This window comes from Poeciliopsis prolifica, unplaced genomic scaffold (genome assembly GCF_027474105.1).
Source record: "Poeciliopsis prolifica strain line A6 unplaced genomic scaffold, Auburn_PproV2 SCAFFOLD004, whole genome shotgun sequence".
Classification (NCBI taxonomy): Eukaryota; Metazoa; Chordata; class Actinopteri; order Cyprinodontiformes; family Poeciliidae; genus Poeciliopsis; species Poeciliopsis prolifica.
The window spans coordinates 16,796,992-16,818,076 of record NW_026562379.1 but is presented as its reverse complement, the minus strand read 5'-3'; the positions used below and the strand labels follow the sequence as shown (position 1 = coordinate 16,818,076).

Genomic DNA, 21,085 nt, shown 5'->3' with positions numbered 1-21,085 from the left:
TAAAAACCGTTTGTGTGGATTTAAGGTGCAGAAGTCTCTGCTTTTGGTGTAACTCCTGTCCTTTCTGTGTGAATGTAGGACACTGAGAGGTTTCGAGCAAATCGAGCTAAACATTTATGACTCAACAGCATTGTGATTCCCTGAGTCACCGCGATTGTTCTTGGGACTTTGGTCTGGTAAGAACCGGCAGGACAGGTTCCTGTTTGGGTCAAATATCACCTGCTGGCGCTGAGCTGAAGAGCCAGCAGACAAAAGGTCCGTCCAACGAAAACCAGCAATATACAAAAACATTTTCCAAAACTAATAAAAATACAGAACTGTACAACTTGAAACTAAACATTTTAACAGGTTTGATTTCCTTCACTTCAGGTTGAAAAGTCGTTGTTGTTTTTTCTTTGTGCTGCTTGAATGTCGTCCTTCAATGCAAAAAAAATAAATCTTACCAAGAATTCTTGGTTGGGTTTATAGTGCAAGTTTGTTCGTACACTTGAAATAAGATAAAACTGACTTAGAAGTAACTTTTCAGAAAGAAATAGAAGCTTGTTTAGGATATTTAAGTTCTGGTTGCATTGGCAGATTATTTCGTTTGCTTTAGATGAAAGTGGAAATAGTGCATTTAAAAGGAAATTATTTACTTAAAACCAGCTCCTGTGTCTTGATGAAAAGTTGCATGTTAGTCAGTTTGTCCTATTTCAAGTGTACTGAGATATTTCCAGTAGAAACCAGACCAGTGATATTTGGTGAGATTCTGTCCGAATTCTAGTTCGGCTCAAATATACGTCTTGGTCGGTGAGGATGATCGGTACGACTCTCCTTTGCTGTTTCCTCCCGATTTGTTCAGCAGATACTTCACAGAGGGGACGTTTTCTTCTTTAGGGGGGCAGCTGGCGCACAGAAGCCCCCCTCCCAGGATCAGCAGCGCCGCGGCGCCCCAGCCGATGTACAGAGACGCCCCGATCTCTCGTTTCTGCGCATCCATCAGCAGAGGGTTGTAGAAGTCCTGGATGATGATGCTGGCCGTCCAGGAGACGGGAACGAGGCAGAGGACTCCGCTGACGATCAGGACGGCTCCTGCAGCCACCGAGGCCTTGGCCTTGGCCTTCTCCTCTGGAATGAAGTTTGTGCACTTCCCCCCGACAAAAGCAATCAGGAGCCCAACAACGCCAACGACGATGGAAACCACCACCAAAGCTCTGGCGCCCTGAAGGTCATTGCTCAACGCCAGCATGGAGTCGTACACCTTGCACTGCATCTGGCCGGTGCTCTGCACCACGCAGCTCATCCAGATGCCCTCCCACATGATCTGCGAGGTCACGATGTTGTTGCCGATGAACGCCGTGACCCGCCACATGGGAGCGGCGCAGACGACGAGAACCCCGATCCAACCGAAGAGCGCCAAGGCGCAACCGGCCATCTGCAACCCCATGGAGGCCATCGCTGCGCGTCTCTGGCAGAACGCGGAGTGGCGTCGGGTGTTTGTGTGAACCAGAAGAAGAACGGGAGGTGTGAAACACTAGAAGGCCTGCCAAATGATTCCACACCTGCAGGCGGTTTTTGTGTGTGAGGACAATAAATGTTGGGGCTTCAATAGATTTTCTGAGTAGAGACGAGCCAGAATGCTGCACAAAGCTGTTCCTGGAACATTATCTACCAGAATGCAAACTGCAGAGAACGATGACAGTTTATCATGTGGAGCAAAGGGAGGGTTTGAAGAAGCCTTAAATAATCTGAACACAGCAAAAACTCACAATCTTACCAAGTATTTTGGTCTAGTTTCTTCACAACTAACTGGCTAAACAATAAATACCTTTTCAGCAACATATAGGATTTTGTTTTAAGTCAATAATTCTTAATACTGATGAAGAAGTTCAAGACAATTTTCCCATAATCAATATTATTGATCTAAAACAAGCTGAAAACTTGTCAGTTTTTCCATATTTAATCGTACAAAGATATCGGTACTATAAACTCGACCAGAAATAATTGGCAAGATTTTGTATTTCTGCAATAAATGAATAAGAAAGAAACTTTTTGAGTAAAAACAAGCTTCCAAATCTTGCTAAAAAGTTGCTTGTCAGTTAGTTTTTCCTTTTTTAAGTTTGCTAAGATTTCTGCAGTAAACTTGACCATGTTTGGTAAAATGTTGTGTTTTTGCAGCGTAGTTAGACACAGATTCTCACTTTCACCAAATCAATGTGAAATATTTCACAACTGAAGGATGTTATGTCATTAAATTAGTGCTAACACAACTCTCCTGTGTTTCACAATATTAAATACCGTTGTCTAAAAATAAATCAGTTTCTCAAACCAGAACCAGCTCAGGTTTACTCAGTTTGCTGCTCTTCATTTATCATAAAACTGATGACGAGTCGCTCAGGTTACCAGAAGACGCAGTGCAGAAGGTCATACGAGAACTTTGAGAAATTAGCTGTCAATAAATCTTATGTGGATGAAACTCAACCTGGTAGAAAGTCTTACATGGTGATTTTATAATAAACTGGTTTATTATAGGTTTAGCAATAAAATAAACTCCAAATTAATCTTTAAAATGCAGGCAGAAACAGGAAAGAGTTTATTCCTGCTATGGCAAAAAATACTTTCATACTGATTATTGAGAAGGTAATAAATATTTTTGTGACCCTTTTAGAATAAATATCCAATTTTATTTTGTTTGTTTCTTCAAAGTTGACTTTTTTCTGTGATCTTGTGAGAGACGTTTCATTTCCAATCATAATCAGATTCCCTGGTGGAACGAAACTAATCTCACGTCTGAACCTGAAACATGTAGATGAGAAAAAGTTTAAGTTACAATCATTACAGTTAATTAATGAAGGTTGATGTTTTGTCTCTTTTATACGTTTGTTTTAGCATTTTAAAATCAAATGCAAAAAAAGGTCCTTTGATTTTTGAGTGTCTTCAGTCAGAGGCTTCTTCAGCTTAGCTGTAACACAGACTGCTACAGGAAACCTTTCCTGCCATGAGCTGTCACAGGCACTAAAAGTTAAAAATAAGATCTGCAGTGTCAGCTGTTTTCTTGGTGAGATTTTGCGGAAGCTGCTCCCCCGCCGATGAGTTTTGGGTGAATTCCTGTAACCGGTTTGAGTCGGTCGCCCTCGTCTGAAATCAGATGGAGGAATGTGAAACCAGATAAAGCGAGCAGGAACGGGACCGGGTGTGTCGACACGCCCACACCATGATGCGCTGACATCACACTGCTCACGTATCGGGAATCATTTCTGAAAGTCACAATGACTTCATGTCAACATTTCTTCACTATCGGAAGTTACAGACAAACATTTGGTACTGAAATAAAGTTCATTATGTTTGGGTTAAAAGCTCTAATTATCTGATTGGCAGCTTTGATTAGGCATTGATCAAAATTAGCTATGAAACTTATTCCTGACTACAGAAGTTTATCAAAGTCGAGATTTAAAGGATTTGGTGTTGAGCAGGAAGAGTTTTTATGATGCAATATGTGAAACTAGTTTATTCAAACAAGCCCGTGTTTAAAAAACGATAAATAAGATTATTTTTAATACGAAGTCAACGTGACAGGTTTTGAGAGTTTTAATAAAATAAAAAATAAGAGGGAAATGAATGTTCAGATATAGATTTTGGTCCTGATCGAGTTTCCAGGCGTAATATCTGAAGCTGTGCAGTTATAGGCCGTTCATCTTTAAATCCAAAGATAGAAACTTTAGATTATAAATTAACGTTGCCTAATGGTTCTGGTTCCAGTTTGGCCTTTATAAAACCAATTTAAGATTTATTTCAGTGATAACCTCATTCTATGAAACTGAGGCTACATAAAATGATAAATCAGGTATAAAATGCCCCCATAATTGGTACAAAACCAGATTGGTGGAAATGTGTTTTGTTTTAAAGTAGTTTGGTTTCACTTTGTTGTCAAAGTACTTCACACGTCATTGTGACACGAAAATATGTGCTCAGATAAAAATAGAAAGTGCTCCTTTTGTTTCTGTTCCCACAAATATAAAGTCTAATTTCTTACCATTTTATCAAAAGTAACCCTTTGGTACTGAGTGACATTTATTCAAAGTTGAAGTCTTTGAAACACAACTTCAGAAAAAGCAACAACTCCCTTCAAGCCTTTTTCCCCGTGTAAATAAAAATTTCCTCCTTATGTTGGCAGAAACTAGACAGAAAACAGAAAAGGCTGTGACTCTGGTCTGGACAGTAAAACTGGTTTAACTGGGCTGGAAAAAGCCCAACGAGTTTGAACAGTTGCATGTTTTCACATACTTTCCCTGCACAGAAATTTCCCCCAAGACACGTTTTAACTTCCTCTAAGAAAGAAAAACCGTCTCACCTGTTACTTATGAATATAGTTTTAAATATTCATTATTATTTGGTAGATTTTGAAAGCGTAATGTTTAAGTAATATCTCTTTGAGAATCAAAGAAACACTTTTGAATTGTGAAATTATTGTGCATGCACTGCAAAAACAGAAAATCCTACCCCAACCCTAACCTTGGTTTAGTTTCTAGTGCAAATATCTTAGTGCACTAAGAAATAGGACAAAACTAAAAAACAAGTAACTTTTCAGTAAGAGACAGCAGCTTGTTTTAAGCCAGCAATTCCTTAATATTTATGAAATAATTCTAGTTTCCCTGGCGTCACTACCAACCCAGTTCTTGTTCTTGATTATTTCACTTCCGAACTAATTTGCCAATTAAACCAAAACTATTCCATGTTAATAAATTACTGACTTAAAACAAATTGCTTAAAAGTTATTTGTGAGTTAGTTTTTACTGGACTATAAATACTTTTGTGTTTCTGGAAACCAGAAGAGAATCTCTGACCAAGAAATGATCTCTGAAGACAGAAATAATATGACAAACACATTTTATTACAAAGGTATGAGGTTTAAAAGCAAAATTCACTAAATGATCATTAAAAAAAACAACAATGTTTGAAATAGATAGAATACAATACAATAAATTCACAATATATCTCTGGTCTCTTGTACAAAGTCAATCAGAAATCTTAATGGTCATAAACCAGTTCAGATAACACAACGCTCAGTGCTGGCACCACATCTTTCTTCTTCAAGGAAGTCTTCTGCTAAGGACTCACAGATTTCTTTCAAGAATCCATCAGTTGGTCGATCACGCTTCCTTTTTCTTTCAGACACACATGGAAGGTATTTCGCTTGCAAATGTCAGTAATTTACAATCTTTCCCAGCTTTCAGACGTACGCCCGGCTACTGGCTTCAGATCTGGCCACAGATTTGCTGATGGATGCGGGTCCGCCGTACCTCATGGATGCGGGTCCGCCGTACCTCACGGGATACTCTTGGGCCTGCTGTTTGGGAGGACAGGAGCTGCACAGCAGGGCGCCTCCCAGGATGAGCAGCGCCGCCGTGCCCCAGCCGATGTAGAGCGCGGCGCCCAGCTCCCGCCGCTGAGCGTTGGTCATCAACGGGTTGTAGAAGTCCATGATGATGGTGTTGGCGGACCAGCACACGGGGACCAACACCAGAACCCCGGCGCAGATGAAGACCACCCCGGACGCGATGGCCACCCTGACTTTGGCGCGCGGCTCCTCAACGAAGTTGGTGCACTTCCCTCCGGCGACGCCCAGGATGATTCCCATGGCGGAGACGATGATGGCGACGACCACCAGCGCCCGGGCGGCCTGCAGGTCCTGCGGCAGAGCCAGCAGCGAGTCGTAGATCTTGCACTGCATCTGACCCGTGCTCTGCATTACACAGTTCATCCACAAGCCTTCCCAGATGATCTGCGCCGTCACGATGTTGGCGCCGATGAAGGCCGTGACCTTCCACATGGGCAGGGCGCAGGTGACGATGGTCCCGATGAAGCCGATGACGGCCAGGACGAAGCCCAGCATCTGTCGTCCCATTGACACCATGATGGAGCTTGAGTTGGGGTGAACCGAGCAGAGACGACAAACGAGTTGAAAGGTCGGCCGGTCAGAGAGATGAATGCAAACGCTGTCAAACCCAGTTGGTTTTAAGGACGTCTGGCTTGAAGGCGGAGCCAGAGCAGCCAATCCTCGGATCTGAAACCAGTTTGCATGGAGATCTACCAGTCTGATCAGATTTTTTACATGATTTTTGTGCGGCTGAGCCGCAGTTTCAAAAAGATGGACAACCTTGCGCAGATGAGGTTCAGCATTCCTGAGTTAAACAACAACAAAAGTCGCTGGTTGGGTTTTGGACGGACTAGGACGTCACTCCCAAGAACGGGTTTCAGGTTCTTACAATAGAGAGTTTCACCGGACGTGGAAAACTATCTTTACAGAGTCTCTTCCTGGTTTTACTGCAGGTCCATTCAGTAATTTGATATATATTATTTACGGAGGTTTATCACGAAGTGAAACACTTTGATTTTCCACTTAACGTTAATAAAAAAAACTTGACATTTACAACTAGTATACTATATCAGAAATATATAAATAAAACTTTAAAATAGAAATACATGGATTTAATGAGATGCGTAACACCAACTGATGAGATTTTAATCTGACAAGCAAACTTCATCTAGACCTATAATCTAATCTATTAAATATGATTTTATTTTCTTCAATCCTCTTGAACAAATAACATTTAATTATCAAGTGGAAGAAGCCATGAAATACCAACAACAATTCCTAACGAACCAAGATGTATATCTGTTAGAAATAATAATTATAAAAGACTTTTAGAATTTTTTTTACACATATATTTTATGTATTATAATATATATATGTTATGTTATATATGTGTTGTATATATATATATATATATATATATATATATATATATATATATATATATATATATATATATATATATATATATATATATATATAGATATATAGATATATATATCTATATATATATATCTATATATAGATATATAGATATATATATATATATATATATATATATATATATATATATATATATATATATATATATATATATATATATATATATATATCTATATATCTATATATATATAGATATATAGATAGATATATTTCGGGCAGAAATGCAAACTCAGATTGCATATTTTACTTGCAAAACTAACAATTTACCATTTTTTTATTTAAGATAAATCAAAACAATTATCTTAAATACATTTCAAAATAAATGTATTTAAGATAAAATTATATAGATGTGTTTATCTTTATATAAATTAATGGATCTATCTATATAGAGTGAGAAGAAAAATGATTTTAAAATTTATATTATGGTAGAATTTAACTGAAAAAAATATGAAAGTCAATTAATTCATAAAAAATCTAAAAGTTCTACTTTTTTAAATAAAATGTTGCATTTTAAGTGTATTGATTTTTCTATTGGATCATTTATATATCTATCTTATTTTTAGTGATAATGTGACTTAATAACAAAAGCTCTCTTTTTCCTTTTATTGTTATTATTGCATGAAATAACTCCACAAACATAAAAATGTAAAAAGACAATCATTTTATTGAAGCAGTTTTTCTGGGAAACAAACGATGAATCACAGCAACTCAGAAAGTTGAACATAAATACGACAGCAGTTGTTTCCTAATGCAAAGCGATGCAGGAGTTACACAGGTGAGAAGGAACAACATTCCTTCAAAAGGCGTAGAATCAGCTACTGAAGAAAATACTTTTACGTCACATTTTGCTGGATTGCAAAGCATCTTTTAAAAATACAGTTTCTGTTGAGATGCAGTTTCATGATACAGTGCAAACCAAAGTTTCAGTTTCTGCCGTACGGCTGAGCAGAGTACGCGGCTGGAGCTGCGTAGGGTTTGGCGGGGACGTAGCTCCCGGTGTACGTCCCGCTGTACGCCCGGTTGGACGGCGCCGCGTACACCGGACCGTACATCGGCGTGTTCGGGCGCCCGTAGGCGTAGATTGGCGGTCTGTAGGCTGGATAATATGGCCTATTGGGAGGACAGGATGTGGTCAAGATGATCCCGCCGATCAGAAGCAACACCACCGAACACCAACCAATGTAAATAGAAGCTCCAATTTCCCTTTTCTGCGTCTCGAGGGTCAAGCTGCTCTGGAAGTCCGAGACGCTGATGGCCGCCGACCAGCAGATGGGGACCAGGATCAAGATGGCTGCCAGGATCAAGAGACACCCGCCGATGATCACCGCAGTGGCGTTGCTGGAGTCCTTCGTCAGGCAGCTGGTGCACTTGGTTCCAATGAAGGTGACGATGAAGCCGATGAAGCCGAAGATCAGGCAGATGATGACCATCGCGCGGGCGGCCTGCAGGTCCTGCGACAGCCGCATCACCGACTCGTTGAGCTTGCACTGCATCTGACCCGTGCTCTGCATCACGCAGTTCATCCACAGCCCGTCCCAGATCACCTGGCCCGTCACGATGTTGGCGCCGATGTAGGTGGTCACTCGCCACATGGGGACGCCGCAGCAGACGGCGGCCAGGACCAGGCCGATGAAGCTGATGACCTGGCCCGCCACTTCCTTGGCAACCCTCCCCATGGTGAAGAGGCTTCGTCCGCGGCAGGAGAGAGTCGGTTCTCGGAGAGACGCAGCTCTCTTGCCAGCTGTTTGTCACAGAATGGCGAGGAGGAGGCGCTGTCCTGTTGTCAGGTGAGTTCCTCTGAACAAACAAGATTCCTTCTCATGCAGGTAGAGGAGTGGCAGCTGCTTTAAAGGTGACCTGTTAGGCTTCCCTGAACAGGTTAGGTCAGGTATGTAGAATATATGAAACACGAACGATTCCAGTCTTCTCTTGTCACTTGAAGGAGCAGTATTGTTTTCCAGGTATATTGTTGCCATTTTATAGCAAAATCACATTTGTTAACTATCAGCTGAAATAAAAATGTTATATGTATCAAATATGAATTAAAATAAATGTTATCTCCTAATTTAATCTTGAAATTGGGCCTCTGTCTCTTTAAAAACTCCTGCTGTTTCTGAAACTCCGCCTTCAGGAAGTTGTCACAACATGGCTCCTCTATTAACCCTTTAACAATGTTTTTACCAGTTGCTGCACTGAAAAGTAGAGAGCAGTTCCACCAGGTGGTTGCTATTTGCTGCCTGCTAGTCTGAAGGAGCTGAGCAGGGCAGAACTTGGAAACGCCATCTCTAAGGAGGAAATGTGCCTCGAAGGCGGGGCTTGGTACAACCTGACGTTTTCTCAGTTCAATGGTTGCCATGAAGATTAAAGGATTTCTCAAACATGCATGAAATAGTCAAAGCAACACTCCAGGTTTGTTTTTGATGCTTGAGTAACACTATTTACATAACACTGCCCCTTTAAATCTAAATAAGCTGCTGGCCACACCACCAACTCCGAGTCTGCACTCACAATAAAAATGGCTTCAAACAAATGCGCAATAATACAATGCATCTCTGAGAAGCAAAAGTGGTGCCTCCTGCGCAACCAAAAAGACTGTAGCTAGTGGTAAGTCAACAACATAACACTGGTCTTTTCCAGCAGCCATTATGCAGCGCATGCAAACCCAAAAGGTCGAACGGTCTAGACGCCTCTCCCAGTAGTTAACTGGAATTTCGTCCCATTGCTCCAGGTTGAGCTATTGCAACTGGGTCAGGTTTGTAAATTGACTAGAGCACACACACCACCACCCCACACACACACCCACGCACACACGTACACCCGCACACATACACACGGTACAGGTTTCCAATAGAGGAGCTACTCTAACACAATCTGTAAAACAGAGAGAGGAATTACGTAGTTTAAAATGTTTGGAGTATTTACGGCTTTTTCTGCGGAACGTGATTCCTGAATTGTTTGTGGATTTTTCAGTAGAGCAGCTCGGGAAGCTGAAAGGCTACTTGGCGTGCCATTGGCTAGTGTTTGCAAAACAGCCAATCCAGGAGCTGCATTTATCTTCCTTGGTCTTGATTGGCTGCACCCTGAGACAAAAGTAAGGAAGTCTGTAAATGTAATATTCTGTAGTTCTGATAGGGAGACTTGTCATTGAATATTTGAACCATTAATGAAGGAAGTTATGAGAGTTTTTAGAGCAGATTTTAGGTTTTTGTGGATTTTAAGTATTAAAATATGAGCATTTATAGATCAACTAAGCACAGATGGATTTTTCCAATTTTTCCAAGCCTTTCTTTTGTTAATTATGACGTTTTTTTGGGATTTTTTTTTTAGTTTATAAAAACTCTACATATAAGGAAAAAATATTAAAAAACCCAATAAAAATATGTCTTTACTACCAAAATGTTTGATTAATCAGAGGTATGTTTAATAACAGTTTAAATGTTGGTATCTTTAAAAGCTACTTTCAATCTGAGGTTCATCACAAATTATAATTTATTTGCCAGGAAAGTTTGGTGGAGGATGAATACCCATCCAAGTACGGTCAGGTCAACACAGAACTGATTCCCCGAATATAAAATTCACCAATTTAAATTAATCACCTCAGTCCGTTGAGCTGAATATTGAGAGTTTAACTAAATGGAGATTTTTTTTTTTCGCCCTTCATCACAAACAAAACAACAGGGAGAGTCTGAACTGTTTCCTGCTAAATGTGATTTGTGACGCAGCTTCACGGGAAAAAGAAAAACAAACATTTGAGGACGGAAGATCTGTCCTGAAACTGGAAGTTTAAGGTGCGGCACTGACAGAAAATCACCTGTGCAGGTGAGAGCGATCCACTGCGCCTGCATCGAAAGCTTCTCTGAAAACAAACCGGCGGAGAAATAAAGTCTCCCAACGTCCCATGACTGAAACCTTTGTGTACACAAAACCAATGAGACACGCCTGTGTCACGTGACGCTGCGTCAACAAGAAATCACCTGGAAATTATTACAAAACAATCTCATCATCTTCTCACAGAAACAAGAAAACAAGAATGTCTAATTAAATGTAAGTTAACTAAAGTTTGGATGTGTTTTATCACATTCATACTGAGGTTTAAAACTCTGAAAACCTTTAAAACACCCAAAATTTTCTAACCAGGAAATAAACTGAAAGAATATTTGGGTCCTTGCGTAATATTTTATTTAATTTCAGAATTTTCCACGGAACTAAAGCGTAATAGTCCAGTTTTAACAGAGTATTTACATTACAAACACAAAACAAGTAAAGCTATATGACTATATGAGAACAAAGAGAATTTAAAAGTAAAAGTAAAAAGCATTTCGCATTTATTTACACATAGACGTGTCTGTTATTAGGGTCAATACAAATGATCACGATGACATTTAATTATAAAATCTCCAACAATGTTACAAGGAATTAAATATTCATTTCTCGAATTATATAAACAGATTGTTTCCAAAGTAATAATTATGAAAGAAAGTCTGTTTAAGTTAGATAAACTACAGGAAAAAACAACATTTAACACAGTTATTTATAATTTACTCCTTTGGTTTCATGATCAAACCTCCTCATAAAACCGGCCACAAATCTGAGAATTCATACAGTATTTACACTTTGCGTGGATTCATCAGTGAGATGAAAACGAGCTGACGTGTCGTTCGCGTCCGTGTCAGGAGGGAAACTTCATACGTATTCTCTGGATGTGGAAGCGGTCTTCACTGGGGTGAATCTGGGTTTGTAGTGAAGGTCGTCCTCACTGTTGGGGCAATTCCAGCACAGTAGCCCCCCTCCAATCAGAAACAAGGTGGAAGCTGCCCAGCCGATGTACAGCGACGCTCCCAACTCGTATTGAGGCGTTCCCATCAACATCGGGTTGTAGAACCTGTTGATTACGGAGTTGGCGGACCAGGAGACGGGAATGAGGCACAGCAGCCCGGCGAGGATGAACATAACTCCAGAAACGATGCAGACCTTCGACTTGGATCGCTCGTCCTCAATGCAGTTGGTGCACTTTCCCCCTGCGATGGCCAGGAACACCCCAGCGATCCCCAACAAGATGGAGACGATGATCATGGCGCGGGCCGCCTGCAGGTCCTGCTCCAGCGCCAGCATGGAGTCGTAGACTTTACACTGCATCTGGCCCGTGCTCTGCACCACGCAGCTCATCCACAAGCCCTCCCAGATGGTCTGAGCCGTGATGATGTTGGCGCCCACGAAGGCGGACACCCTCCACATGGGTAGACCGCACACCGCAATGTCCAGCAACCAGCCGATCGTGGCTATGACGATGCCGGTGATCTGAATGCCCTGAGAAACCATCTTCCTGTCTTGCTGCGACACCAAACTCAACGAGAAAACAGCGGGAATGTCGCAGGCTGGACCTTAAAGGTTCTTATGTGAGCAGCAGCATGAGGGTAGCCGATACCACCGACCTCAGCAGCAATTGGCTGTGAAGTGTTTGTACACAAAACACCGTTTTGTGATCAAGGTGTCCTTAATGCAGTGCTGACCTGCAAGTTTCAAGGTGAGCAATCAGTACGACACTGAAACTAATGTGATCAGCACTGGGATCTTCAGTGAAGAAAAAGTTTGATCGCTTTTAACAATATACTCCTTCGATATGGAAACCTATCTCCCGGGGCGAAAAGCTACTCACTGATGATGGCTAGCATTGGCTTTAGCTGTTAAGATGTCAACATAACGCACAAAATCTTAAATGTTTGCATGATAAATATAAGAAAAAGGAACACAAGGATTTGCTACTAATTGTCAACATTACAACAACTAGATAAGACCAGGAGAAAGTTTATTTCAGCCACAATTTCCCCCCAATTTAAAGCAAAAATACAGTTGCATTAAACAAAAAATGAAAAAATCAACACTTAAGATGCTCTGAATTAGAGTAAACACTAGAATAGGCCTTAAAGTTTTGCTATGGAACAAACTATTTGACAAATCCTATTAAAGATTTCATTGTTGGATTAATGTTTTGTAATTTACTGGTTGCAAACAGGGCATCCAAGGTGCCTGCACCAGGAAAATGAACCTGTTATTATTTCACAAATGTAGCTTTTAGTGTGAAAGGTCACAGACCTGCTGTTCAATTCCTGCTTTTCCTGATTTTGAGCTGCATGTTTCACATATTTTAAATCCATGCTAATTTATTTAGCCACAAAACCAAAGCATTCAAAGCTTCGTTTCTGGGTTAAAAATGGCACAATATCAAATATTTCTCTCATTAGAAGAAGTTTTAAAGTTTCATTCAAAACTTTTTCATAAAGCCTAATAAAAATTTAATGATGATAAAAGTGTAGTGATAAATGACCTGAAAGCAAAAGCACCAAAGTTCAGATTTTGAAAAAAAATATGTAAACAAGGAGCCTCAAAGGAAAGAAAGAGCAAATAACTGATCAGTTTCTAACATTTATCAATGAAAAAGAGTATTAGAGCTTTTCACATATTTTTTACTCAAGCTGACGTGTTTTTTGCATTAGTCCCTTCAATATTAACTATAAAATCCACTTAATTTTTGAGTAGGATGCTTAAAGTGGCTAAATTAAGAATTTGAATGAGGAAATCATTTTTCTTCCTCCACCAGTGAGGGGCAGTGTTGTGCAGCTGTTTACCCAGACATCTTTCAAATATATTACAAATTTAAGTCTGTATTTTAAAGAAAAAAAAAAACCTCCTGATTTTTGATAGAATGTTCTCAAACGTTGAAATCCTCTAAATGCTCATATTTAAAAGTTATAAATGTCCTCGTATTTTGGACAAAGTGCCTAAACAAAGCTTCAAACTGACAGAAAATATTTTAAATTGTTAAGCAACAGCCGAATTTTCAACGTAAATAGTGTAACTATAGGGAATCCATGTTGTTTCTGCCTCACAAAAAAGGACTGAATTGATCAAATCCCATCAAACCAGCTGCAGTTTTCCCTGGTAAAGCATTTGTAGGAAAGTTTGGGTGAAGCATTTTGCCTAAGGGAACATTTGCATTAAACGGCTGGCTGGAGTCAAACCCTCAACTTCCCAGCTGAAAACAGAAGCTCTTGTGCCCAGAGAGCCACACCTGTCCAACACCTGCTGTTTGCAAACGCTTGAAAACAAATCTAGAAAAATAACCTTTTCTGTGGTTATTCTTGGAGATCAGCTTAATGAAGAGTAATGTTACAGAAAGGAGTGCAGGTCTGCTTTTATTGGAAACAGATCAGGAATAAAAATCTATGAAATTTAACCCGAAAAGTGTTGGATCAACTCAGAAGGTTAGAAACGCAAAAGCACACAAAGTATTTGTGTTTTAGTTTCTAATGCGGATGTTTTAAATTCACGTGAAATAAGACAAAACTAAACTTGCAAGTGACTTTTCAGAAACATATGAGCCTGTTTTCAGTGAACAATCCCTTAATATTGATGAAAAAGTGCAACAGGGTAGATTATTACACTTTATTCACAGTCGACGGGCACGGCGCCGTTACCTCGCAACACAGTTGTAGTTCCACTGTCAGATTATTTCACTTGTAACATTTGAAATAATCTGACAGTCGGACTGCAGGTTAGTTTTTCCTTATTTCATGTTTACAAGAAGATAGATAAAAAAGATTTTGTTTCTGGAGTGCAGTTTGTCTTAAGTATTTTGTTTCTGAACAAAAACCAAACAGATTACTTATTCTTATTATTAATAACAAAAAATCTTTATTTACAGTTTTAGACAGAAACCACTATGAGGTGAATAATTCAAACAGTAAAAAAAAATTGTATGAAATGAATAAAAACAGGTGAAATGAATTTTAAAAAAACAACACTATGAATTAAGGTAATGCAAGACAAGTTGTTGTTTCCATGGATCTGTCGTCATTTTCTTTCCTGCTTCCTGGTGACAGTTATTCGGGCGTGGCCGCCGCCGCCGCCTCACGATGAAACAAATCAGACTGAATCCTGAACACAACCAAAGTCCAAAACACTTTGTTCCCCAGAAATGAATCAGAGTCTCTCCTTAATGTCTCGGGCCTCTCAGACGTAGTCCTTGGTTGGAGCGACTGATCGGGGGGCTGAGTACTTGGCGGAGAAGTTGTCTTTGGGAGGGCAGTTGGCGCAGAGAAGTCCACCGCCCAGGATGAGGAGGGCGGAGGCCCCCCAACCGATGAAGAGCGATGCTCCAAGCTCCATTTTCTGTGAGTTGTTCACAAATGGGCTGTAGAACTCGGATATGATGCTGCTGGCCGTCCAGGAGACGGGAATGATGCACAAAAGGCCAGAAATGATGAACAAGACTCCGGCTGTGATGCACACCTTGGTTTTGGCGCTCTCGTCCTCGATGCAGTTGGTGCATTTGCCCCCTGCGACGGCGAGGAGGAGGCCTAAGATGCCGACGAGGATGGAGATGATGGTGAGGGCGCGGGCCGCCTGGAGGTCACGCTCCAGCGCCAGCATGGAGTCGTACACCTTGCACTGCATCTGGCCCGTGCTCTGCACCACGCACTCCATCCAGATTCCCTTCCAGGTGATCTGAGACGTGACGATGTTGGAGCCGATGAAGGCCGTCACTCTCCACTGGGGCAGAGCGCAGGTGATGATGGCCCCGATCCAGCCAAGGATGCCGAGGGCAATGCCCAAGATCTGTAGTCCTGCAGATGCCATGCTAACTCAAGGAAAACCGTCCAATAGTTTCGTCTGCTTTGTCTTGATTTGCAAGTTTCTCTTAAGAGATCCTCAAGAGTAAATGTTTGTCCAGGGTGGAAGCGGGTCTTTTATACACGGTTTGGGCCAGGAGGGGCTTGTCACATGGCGATGATGTGACGTACAAACACACACACACGCTCACACTCCCCTCCCCCAGGCATGTCTCATCCTGTCAGGTTTTTGTCCTTTTCTGGGTAACAAAAACAACTGGAAATGCAACAACATGACTCATTTTTTGGCTGCTATGAGACGCTCAAATCAAAGAAACACAAGAAAAGAAACAACCACATCTAAATTATTATTTGCTCGTTTGCCTGAAACGTAGAAAAATCCTTCAGGTTTTAAACAGAAAGAAACAAAAAAATTATCTTTCTGTTTAAAACCTGAAGGATTTTTCTACGTTTCAGGCAAACGAGAAAATAATAATTTAGATGTGGTTGTTTCAATAGTTATATCTCAAATTTCAGAAAGAGATTGTGTCTTTTTGAGTCATTTATGACGCATTTCAGAACTGATTTATTTTTATAAAGAGGAAGTTTCTTGTAAGTCATTTTTGTCTTTTATCTACATTAAGAAACTAGTTACTAAAAAAAGCTCATACATCATGTTATTTGTAAATTAGTTTTGTCTTATTTCAAGTGTACTATGATATTTTCACTAGAAATTAGACCAAACATACTTGGTAACATTTTATGTTTTTGCAGTGAATTTGTAAGAAAATCCTTCAGGTTTGAAATGACTGAAAAATTTCTCAAGGATTTTCTTTTAAAAGTAATTTATCTCAAATTCCAGCACAAGATCTAGTTTTTTTGTTTAATTTCTGTCATTTCACAGCTGATTTATTTTTAGAAAGAGAAAAAAAAATCTTGAGGTTTTCTTAACCTCAGACTGAGTTTTTTTTTTTCCACCTGCACAACAGGAAGTTTGCTCTGAAACCTCTGTGTTGTTTGAAAAGTGACTAATAAATAACGCTAACCAAGCTAATCATTCACAGGTTCTCCAGTCCTCAAGAAGACATGCCAACAGCTGAACTTTCTTACAGTTTGCTACGTACCAACTTCAGTGCATCTATTTATCCCCTTTTACTCTTTTACCACTAAATAAAATCCGGTGCAACAGTGAAACACAAAGTGTCAAAGGTTAAGATTCTCTGTTGAAAAGCTGCTTTGTTTGACAGTAAACAGAAAAATGTGGAACTGGGGGATCTTCTTACTCACCATGAATGTAAATCAACTGTTTTCAACCACAAAGGAAGACGCCAAGCGCATTAAAAAAGTACACAAGCTTTAGTATTTACAAGGGTAAAGAATAATTTAGGAGATAACTCCAAAAGTTTAGTTTTTTATTTTTATTTCTTTAGCAAAAACCAATAAAAAGCTGACTTGTAGGTAAAAGTGAAACTCTTCCAGCAATGTATTCATCTTTTAACTTTTTGGTAAAAGACCATCAAAAAGATCTTCAATTGTTTTCAGATGTATATAAGCCAAAAACTGACAACATTGAATTAAAAAAATGCAAAATGAAGCCCGGATTTGGCTTTTGTTTGTGGTTTTTATACAACCTTTTTCTCCAAGGTCGTCATAAACGGTGGAGATCCAGGAAATGCAAACCTTCAAAACTAAAAAAGCTCTGAAAATACCACAATTTTAACAACTAAATCAGAAGTTAGTGTCTCTATTTTTTCATAAAAATCTGATTTAGATTTATGATCAAACTATCTTCAACTCAAAAGCTTTCAAAAATACCAGATTCATTCTGGAAAAGTCCAAAACAAACAAGACTTGCGATTCTACACTGCAAAAACACAAAATCTCACCAAGTATTTTCTTCTGCAAAAATCTTCACTGGAAAAAAGACAAAACTCATTTAAAAGTAACGGCTACTAGCTGGTTTTACGTCAATATGTCCTTAATATTGATGAAAAAAATAATAGTTTGCATATTATTTTACTTAGAAAATGGAAAAAATGTCTTGTTGTAAGTGTTAAGATCTACTTTTTATCAATATTAAGGAATAATTTACTTAAATTTAGCTCTTATATTTTGCTGGAAAGTTACTTGAAAGTAAGTTTTGTCTTATTTCAAGTGCACTTAGATATTTTCCCTAGGAAATAAACCAAAAATATTTGGTAACATTTAGTGTTTTTTTTTTCAGTGTTGCCATTTGACATGTAAAACAATGTTTTAAACTTTTATTTTTTATATTCTGGAAACCGAGAAATGAGCGTAAGAGGAAATTTAAAAGAAACCAGCTGACCTTGTCGCGACGCCAGGCGTTAGAGGACGAACGGCGACGAGCGTCTCGTCTTCAGACGGAAATGCGCTCTCCGGTCCAGATCAATAATTTTATTACCAGTCGTTTTTCCACCGCAACGGGAACACATCGGTTAGGAAACGATTGGAAAATGGCAAGCAAAATCTCTTTAGATTTTCTGCTGCAACGAAAAAAAGGGACCAGAGATAGGGGGACTGAGGGCGGTAGAGAAATGAATGGATGCTGTGTTTAGGGCCGGCGCTGCTCTTACGGATATAATACTCTGTTTTATCTGAGGTGGGATCAGATAAAGGCACCGGAGTCGGGCCATGGAGATCGGGTTCTGGGGGGGACGCAGGAATTTCTGCAATTAAGATGCCGAGGACAGACTCTTTCAGATCTGCCAAAAATCACTGCAAAAACTAAAGCTAGACACAGTCAACTAAAGTTGAAATCAACTAGCGTCAACCGAAACATCGTGTAGATGCGTCCAACTCAAATCAACAATCGCATACTGTTGATTTGAGAACAATCAAAATTCACAACTTCAGTTATTACAGCTAGAAACTACTGAAATCTGCGTCTGAACATTCAGATACACATAAAGATAGTTACAAAATCAGCCTTCTGTCACCTGAAGAACATTCCCAGGACTAAAAAAACTCAAATTGACGTCCAGAAAACTGCAAAACAGCCAAAGTAATGGCATCTAAATCAAGACTAAAATCTCTTGTGAATCAAGAGTTTTCTCTGATTAACAACAGCTGGAACAATGATCAACATATTTGATGTGTGTTGATGATTTTGTTGATGGTGTCTGACAAGATCTACTGTAGTGACTGTGTGGTATTTTTATGGTGTGAAGCACTTTGACCTTCTTGTTGCTGGAACGTTCTTTACAAATAAACTTGATTTTAATCATGTTCAACACTAACGACTGGTTTCCTTACCAATCAAACAGCAGGGGTGTCCAAACTTTCTGTCACCAAAATTGTGGACTCAAAAGCCAAAAAAACCCAGCCTAAATATCCAAACGATCCAAAATCTTCTAGAAAATTAATTTCTGAGTTTTTTGGCAGAAATCTACCATTTATTTATTCTTTTTTGTTTTACAATGGCTCTAATACATCATAGTGGATTTTGCACCAAAAATCCAGCTTTCAGGGTTTTTGGGGGGCTTGATTGAATAAAATTATTTTCAGTAACAAGAACAGGATTTGGGTCATTTTTTATTTTTTTAAGTGCTTGCTACATTTAGCCGAGTTTAAGAAAAAACAAAAGCTGATTTTGATGCAGATGTTCACTGAAAGTCTTTTGATAAGCAAATACTTTGTGTTGTTGTTTTACATTTTCCTGTAAAAAGTAGTTTTGATCCTGATAAATTAAAGTTTCCATCTGGATTTACAGGATGTATCTTTTTTTACATTGCAGCTGGGGGACTGCACAAAATCAGTCCAAGGGCCACAAATGGCTCCCGGGCCACACCTTGGACAACCATTTATATTGCAATGCCTGAAACCTGCAGCCATTTAAAATCCACAAGTTTGAAAAAGATAAGAACAGTTCAAAGAACTTGTTGAGAAAAATTACAAAAATATGGGACATTTAATCCAGAAATATTACTTTGGGTCACACACTGTAAAAAAAAAAAAAAAAAAAAAAAAAGATTTAAAGATGTATAAATAGTTTCAGAGGGGCTCGGATTTGTCCAGAGGAAAATACGCAGGTTAATAAAAAACAAGTAAAAATACTTTTCATTTTGTGTAGCCAACGTTTTGAAAGCAGACAGAAAAACTCGCTGCATGTCTCTGCAGCATAAATTTGACTACAGAGTCGTGAGAAAATTCCAGACAGAGAAGCAACAAGTACCAGCAGGTAAACCGAACCAAGCCCAGACCGCAGAGTCTAAGAGCTGCTGGTGACTTCAACACTTCATCCAGCCAATTCAAAGTGAGGATATTCAATTATCTCATTTGTTGAAGCATCTGCTGCCTGAAACGGGAACAAAACTAACAAAGAGCTGCCATGAACGTTATTTAGCTCCGAGCGGCTTCCTTGATCCGAAGGGGGAAGGAAATGTGTTTGGTGGCCAGAGTGACGCGCCGCCACGCCTCAGAGCGCCAACGCTCTGTTGCTCACCACGAGTCACAGTTTCAGTGGCTATTTGTAAAAACGTCACTGAGCGTGACATGAACAATGACGTCCTGATTCACATCGTCTCTACGATCAATACATCATTACAGCCGGATTACACCAGTAATAGTACACATGTAAAGAAATATCCATGAATTAAATAATAGTTTATTGTGCAAAAAAAGACAATTAGGGCCACTGGGGGGAAGGGAGAAAAAGAAATCAAAGAATTTTGACGTTAATCTCAGAAATCTGAGACTTAAGAATTCTGAAATTTAAAAAAGAAATTCTTCAAATTCTTTTTAAAATGGAAGAATTTTGATTTTAATCTCCGAGTTCTGAGAAAACTGAGATTAAAGTCACTTTGCAGCAAGATATATGACTTTGATTTAAGTTAATAATTACTTACTACTGGTGAAAACTGACTAGCTCCACTGGTAGATTAATTCACTGAAAAACATTTTACTATAAGTGAAATAATCTGTGTAGTAATTTTTCATCAACATTAAGGAATTGTTGACTTAAACCAAGCTCTTGTTACTAGCTGGAAAGTTACTTGTAGGTAAGTTTTGTTTAATTTAAAGTGTACTAACATGTTTCCACTACAAACAAGGCCAAAGGTATTTTGTAAGATTTTGTGTTTTTGCAGTGTAACATGAACATGCAGCAGATTTTTTTTCATTGGGTTCAATTGAAATGATCTGATTTGATTTGAGATTTAAACCCGACGCCGTTTCAGAGGTGAACTGCAAAAGAAACACTTTTTAATTTTGCGTTGCGAAACTGTAGAGTTCAGTTTGATTCAAGGAACAACCGTTTATTTTATCTCCTGCGTTATTGTTCAGATTCTCTTCTGGTCGCATATTTTCATATTATTCACATCATACAACTAAACAGGAACAAACAAACAAAAGAGGTTGAATAAATAAACCGGTTCGCCCCGGAAGCGACGTGTAAAGGTTTCTCGTGTTTGTTTTTAAAAACCGCGTCAGGCGCACTGCGAGGAAAACCTGAAGTACCTTCTCCGAAGTGGAGCGACTGGTTGCCACACCCAGTTGGAAACTCAGGTGTTCCAGCTCTGACTGCACACCTGCTGCTACGAAACGGTCCAGACATGTTTTCTGCTCCTGCTGCAACACAAGAAGAACCACAATCAGACCACTTTGCACAACAGAAACGTTTTCTTTTTGTTTGTTTTATTTAGTCTTTTTTTCTTCTTCTATG

At 39.4% G+C, this 21,085-nt stretch overlaps 5 protein-coding genes across 6 annotated transcripts in view; all 5 read right to left on the bottom strand.

The window, feature by feature from the left end:
• LOC129358771 (claudin-4-like) overlaps nt 1-21,085 on the bottom strand; it is a 32,349-nt gene that overhangs the window by 2,870 nt on the left and 8,394 nt on the right. Inside the window, exon 2 of the mRNA XM_055027906.1 lies at nt 20,881-20,991. Within this exon, the coding sequence (XP_054883881.1) occupies nt 20,881-20,977 (97 nt within the window). The 5' untranslated portion in view covers nt 20,978-20,991. The remainder of the gene's footprint in view (nt 1-20,880; nt 20,992-21,085) is intronic.
• On the bottom strand, nt 672-5,982 carry LOC129358777 (claudin-4-like). Its single transcript, XM_055027913.1, has 3 exons — nt 5,424-5,982; nt 4,170-4,183; nt 672-1,437 (listed from the first exon to the last, which is right to left on the bottom strand). The coding sequence occupies exons 1-3, from the start codon at nt 5,891-5,893 to the stop codon at nt 770-772; spliced, it is 1,152 nt and encodes a 383-aa protein (XP_054883888.1). The 5' UTR covers nt 5,894-5,982; the 3' UTR covers nt 672-769.
• On the bottom strand, nt 7,444-8,646 carry cldnf (claudin f). The gene has a single exon (XM_055027905.1). The coding sequence runs from the start codon at nt 8,470-8,472 to the stop codon at nt 7,720-7,722; it is 753 nt and encodes a 250-aa protein (XP_054883880.1). The 5' UTR covers nt 8,473-8,646; the 3' UTR covers nt 7,444-7,719.
• LOC129358774 (claudin-4-like) lies at nt 11,099-12,166 on the bottom strand. 2 transcript variants are annotated; one of them, XM_055027909.1, is made up of 2 exons: nt 11,768-12,166; nt 11,099-11,678 (listed from the first exon to the last, which is right to left on the bottom strand). In XM_055027909.1, the coding sequence occupies exons 1-2, from the start codon at nt 12,113-12,115 to the stop codon at nt 11,550-11,552; spliced, it is 477 nt and encodes a 158-aa protein (XP_054883884.1). In that variant the 5' UTR covers nt 12,116-12,166; the 3' UTR covers nt 11,099-11,549. The 2 variants fall into 2 exon arrangements, with proteins under 2 accessions (XP_054883884.1, XP_054883883.1); XM_055027908.1 differs by having other exon boundaries at nt 11,099-12,163.
• Nucleotides 14,460-15,525, bottom strand: LOC129358775 (claudin-4-like). Its single transcript, XM_055027910.1, has one exon. It carries the CDS (start codon nt 15,431-15,433, stop codon nt 14,807-14,809), a length of 627 nt encoding a protein of 208 aa, XP_054883885.1. The 5' UTR covers nt 15,434-15,525; the 3' UTR covers nt 14,460-14,806.

Bases quoted from the DNA above. Each gene is read 5' to 3' on its own strand.
- LOC129358777 (XM_055027913.1), bottom strand. From the start codon at position 5,893: ATGGTGTCAATGGGACGACAGATGCTGGGCTTCGTCCTGGCCGTCATC.
- cldnf (XM_055027905.1), bottom strand. From the start codon at position 8,472: ATGGGGAGGGTTGCCAAGGAAGTGGCGGGCCAGGTCATCAGCTTCATC.
- LOC129358774 (XM_055027908.1), bottom strand. From the start codon at position 12,115: ATGGTTTCTCAGGGCATTCAGATCACCGGCATCGTCATAGCCACGATC.
- LOC129358775 (XM_055027910.1), bottom strand. From the start codon at position 15,433: ATGGCATCTGCAGGACTACAGATCTTGGGCATTGCCCTCGGCATCCTT.